This window comes from Arachis hypogaea, chromosome 2 (genome assembly GCF_003086295.3).
Source record: "Arachis hypogaea cultivar Tifrunner chromosome 2, arahy.Tifrunner.gnm2.J5K5, whole genome shotgun sequence".
Classification (NCBI taxonomy): Eukaryota; Viridiplantae; Streptophyta; class Magnoliopsida; order Fabales; family Fabaceae; genus Arachis; species Arachis hypogaea.
The window spans coordinates 4,937,898-4,941,972 of record NC_092037.1 but is presented as its reverse complement, the minus strand read 5'-3'; the positions used below and the strand labels follow the sequence as shown (position 1 = coordinate 4,941,972).

General features: G+C 36.2%; 1 protein-coding gene across 1 annotated transcript; it reads right to left on the bottom strand.

Moving 5' to 3' along the window:
- Nucleotides 1–786: 786 nt before the first annotated feature.
- Nucleotides 787–3,528, bottom strand: LOC140176466 (secreted RxLR effector protein 161-like). Its single transcript, XM_072207944.1, has 2 exons — nt 3,046–3,528; nt 787–987 (listed from the first exon to the last, which is right to left on the bottom strand). Exons 1-2 carry the CDS (start codon nt 3,526–3,528, stop codon nt 787–789), a joined length of 684 nt encoding a protein of 227 aa, XP_072064045.1.
- Nucleotides 3,529–4,075: the final 547 nt, after the last annotated feature.

Genomic DNA, 4,075 nt, shown 5'->3' with positions numbered 1-4,075 from the left:
CTGTTCCATATTATTGACAGATGTCATTCTCTTTCTTCTTTTTGTTTGATGCTCTCTCTCTTGGCTCTTGTCTTGATCTGTTGATCATTTAGCAAGTAATGGGCTTAAGTGTTAGAGCTGTAATACTTTAAATTGCTGAAGCAACACTAATTTGGGTTGAAGCAACATATAAATGGGTTTGCATCACTTAGCACACACGTTAAACCAACTTGGGTTTTCACCCCAAGTAATGTTTGTCATCATATATATAAGACCCGAAATTAAACTTAGCTCAACAATCTCCCCTTTGATGACAAACATGATAAAAGAGGATAATTGAATTTAAAAAGTTAATTTAAATGAGTTGAGGACACTTTCCTTTGATGACCATCCGAAGTGTGTAGTACTCCCCCTCACTGTTAGTATTTCTCCTCCTTAATCATGGCTTACATCTTCAAGTGGATAAAACTTAAAACAGACAAGAACAATTTAGTAAAGCAATATATCACAGTGACAATAACACAGAGCATAGAGCAATATTAACACAGAGTAATTAAAGTTAATCAAAATGACACAACAACAGATATCATTTAGCATCATTATCTATGACCTAAGTAAGCCAATTCTAACTTTTTTTCTTTTCTTTTTCCTCTTTTGTTATTAAGGAGGAAAAAGACCCTGCAAAAACTGTTAGTGGCTATCCAAGAGTCATCAAGCAGTAAAGTAGTTATGGGTTAGAGTCATCCAAATGAAAGAAAAAAAGAGTTTCAAGTAAAACAATCCAATTCACAGAGGAGATGAAATGGTCTAGGCATCAGAGTTCGAATCATCGGAGGCTTCGTCGTCATCCTCATTATCAATGGTTGTAAGGCCAGCCTCAATGTCCTCCACATAATCCTTGAAAATCCGAATCCTCCCTTTAGTTTTCTTGAGCGCATTTTCTTCCATAACTTCATTCTTTTTGTGCTCAGCTCCATAGTTGATTAAGAGATCGGTCAGATTGACGAACTATTGGAGCACATTTTTCATGATACCTGTCAAGACTCTGATCTTAGAAGAATTGGATGTGGGAATCAGTGAATCCTCATCATGGGACAAAACTTCAGTGCCTTCATTAGTGTTGTGGCACTTAGTTGTTATTCTTTTTACTGCACCACCCCCTTTGATGTAAGAGTTACAGTCTCTAGCAATCTCAGTCTCAAAATTAACATTATAATATTAAAAAATTTTAGTGAATAGCATTACATAAGGTAAAGCATTTTTAAAACTAACATAGACATGCATATGTCTCACTAACAAGTAAGCAAAAGAAATTAAAATTTTGGAGAGAAAATCAAACATAACCAGTGTGTCATAGAAGGAGACTCGCTGAAAAGAGACACTCTGAGGCAAAATTATATGATTTACAATCTTGTGCAACTGGGCACGGACTGGACCAAGAGATTTATGAGTGGGAGTGGTATCTTTAGGGAGAGGAATGTTGACAGAAACAGTCCCTAGGACTTCAAAATATGAGACATTGAGAGACTCATCGCACTTACCATAGGTGAACACATCAAGTTCCCTGTCCTGGTAATCTAGGGAATGTGATACTTGTGGAGAATGATTGTGTGATCTTTAACAAAGAAAGCAATTCTTCCTTCCTTGTATGACATGTTGCCATAGAACTGCTCCACTAGATCAGAATAAACTTTTTCACGAATGGATAGGATGGGAATCCATCCTTGACAAGCAAACAGGGGTGTAAAGTTTAGACATTTTCTACGAAGTTTGTCTAGGTTGACAAGTTTAAAGGGATAGAGAGTGCGCTTGTAAATTTCCTTGCATAAAAACATGTAGTTCATGAAGGAATTATAACGGCGACGATCAAATGACTCTTTAGAAAAATCAGCATAGAAGGATTTGTAGGCAATGTGATTGTAAAGTTTTGGTTCAGAAACAAAACGAAGATGAAAGTCGATGACTGTAACGCGAATGTGGCGAGCATGGGATGAAGGAAGCTCTTCGTCTTCTTTACGAATAGGTTTCTTACTCCGAGAAGAACTGGGTTGGATGAACTAGGCTGTGAAACATTAGAAGGAGTGGAGGTTGGTCGAAACGTAATGCCAGGGTGGCAAGCTACGGTCTTGGTGCGAGCCATTTCAGGAGCATTATTTTGAGGAGAGGTGGGAGGAGAGTTGATGGGGGGATAGAGAAGGAGATGATTGAGAGTCTAGTGAAATAGGAAGGGATGGAGGGTTGAGAACGTGAAGAGTGAGCACCACTATGAATGCCTCTGCAGATTGCTTTTTTCTTGCGAGACATATTTATAAAGCACTGGTTAGACTCAGGATATGAAGGTGGAGTGAAGGAGTGGAGGAGTTAAGTGTGAAAGGGTGCATGTAGTAGAGCATTAATATAGGCCTTGAGTAATGTAAAAGGTTTATTTTTAAGAAGGATAAAAATGAAAACTATGAAAACATTTGATTTCACAGTTGTAACTAAGGCAACTTTTATTTTAGAAATTTTAATTTAAAATAATTTGAAAAGTAAATGAAAAACTAATATAAAAGAAAGCCCAACTTATAATGTTAAATTTGGGACAAAAAAGATTTTGAGATCCAAGTCCAGATAGGGCTCAATGTAGTTTTAACATGGGTGGCCCACATAATAATGAACAAGCAAACACACTAGATCCAGTAAGTCTAACGAGCCATCAACAAGTTTAGGTAGCTTCACAATGAGTTAATGAAACCTATTCATCATCTGCCCAAAATAATCTCATCTCGATCTATGAGACAAAATACTTAAACCAAAATATCAGAAAAATTAAGAAAAATTATATGAATCAAGAATGTCCAGTGCAGTTCATAATTTGCAAAACCTCCCTCCTATCAATGGTTTAGTGAAAATATCAGCTAGTTGATCTTCAAATTTAACAAACTAAATATCTAAATTTCCATTTTGCACATGTTCTCTTATAGAATGAAATCTAACTTCAATGTGCTTTGTTCTTGAGTACAAAACAGGGTTCTTTGAAATATTTATAGCACTCATATTGTCACAAAATAATAGAATATTAGATACTTTCAGCTTATAATCAGCTAATTGTGTTTTCAACCATGGTAATTGAGAACAACAAGAAGATGCTGCAATATACTCAGCTTCGACAGTGGATAGTGCCACAGTTTCTTGCTTCTTGCTTGACCATACATTGAGTGATTTTCCAAGGAAGCAACACATGCAACTTGTGCTTCTTCTATCAATTCTGTCTCTAGAAAAATCTACATCACAATAACCCACTAATTGAAAGAAATTAGTTTTGGGATACCATAAACCATAATTAGTGGTACTAAGCACATATCGGATTATCCTCTTGACAGATGAGAGATGAGATTCCTTAGGTTTTGATTGGAATATTGAGCACACACCAACACTTTGTATGATATCAGGCTTTAAGGAGGTTAGATACATCAAAGAACCAATCATCCCTCTGTAACTTGTCTCATCAACATCTCTAGCTTGTTCATCCTTGTCAAGTTTGATATTTGGATGCATGGGGGTTCCCATTGGCTTGGCATATTTCAACCCAAATTTCTTGACAAGCTCCTTGGCATATTTTTTTTATGAACAAAAATGCCTTCTCCTGTTTGCTTGATTTGCGAGCCTAGGAAAAAAGTTAATTCTCCCATCATGCTCATATCAAATTCACTTGTCATTAGTTTAGCAAAATCTGCACACAAAACCTCATCAGCTGAACCAAAAATGATATCGTCAACATAAACTTGCACAAGAATAAAATGATCATTGTAATTCTTAATGAATAGAGTGGTGTCACTGACTCCTCTTTGAAAGTTGTTTTTCAATAAAAATGAGTTAAACCTTTCATACCAAGTTTTAGGAACTTGTCTTAAACCATATAAGGCTTTATCTAGTTTGAAAATATAGTTAGGAAATGTTTTGTTTTCAAACCCAGGAGGTTGAGTCACATAGACCTCTCTATCTATTATACCATTGAGGAATGCAAACTTTACGTCCATTCGAAATAGCTTGAAGCCGCAATGAGCCGCATAGGCTAAGAGCAATCTAATGGCTTCCATTCGAGCTAGAGGTGTAA

Bases quoted from the DNA above. Each gene is read 5' to 3' on its own strand.
- LOC140176466 (XM_072207944.1), bottom strand. From the start codon at position 3,528: ATGGGAACCCCCATGCATCCAAATATCAAACTTGACAAGGATGAACAA. The intron at 988-3,045 runs GTATCTAATATT...GTGCTCCAATAG, and splicing joins TAGCTGATTATAAGCTGAAA to TTCGTCAATCTGACCGATCT.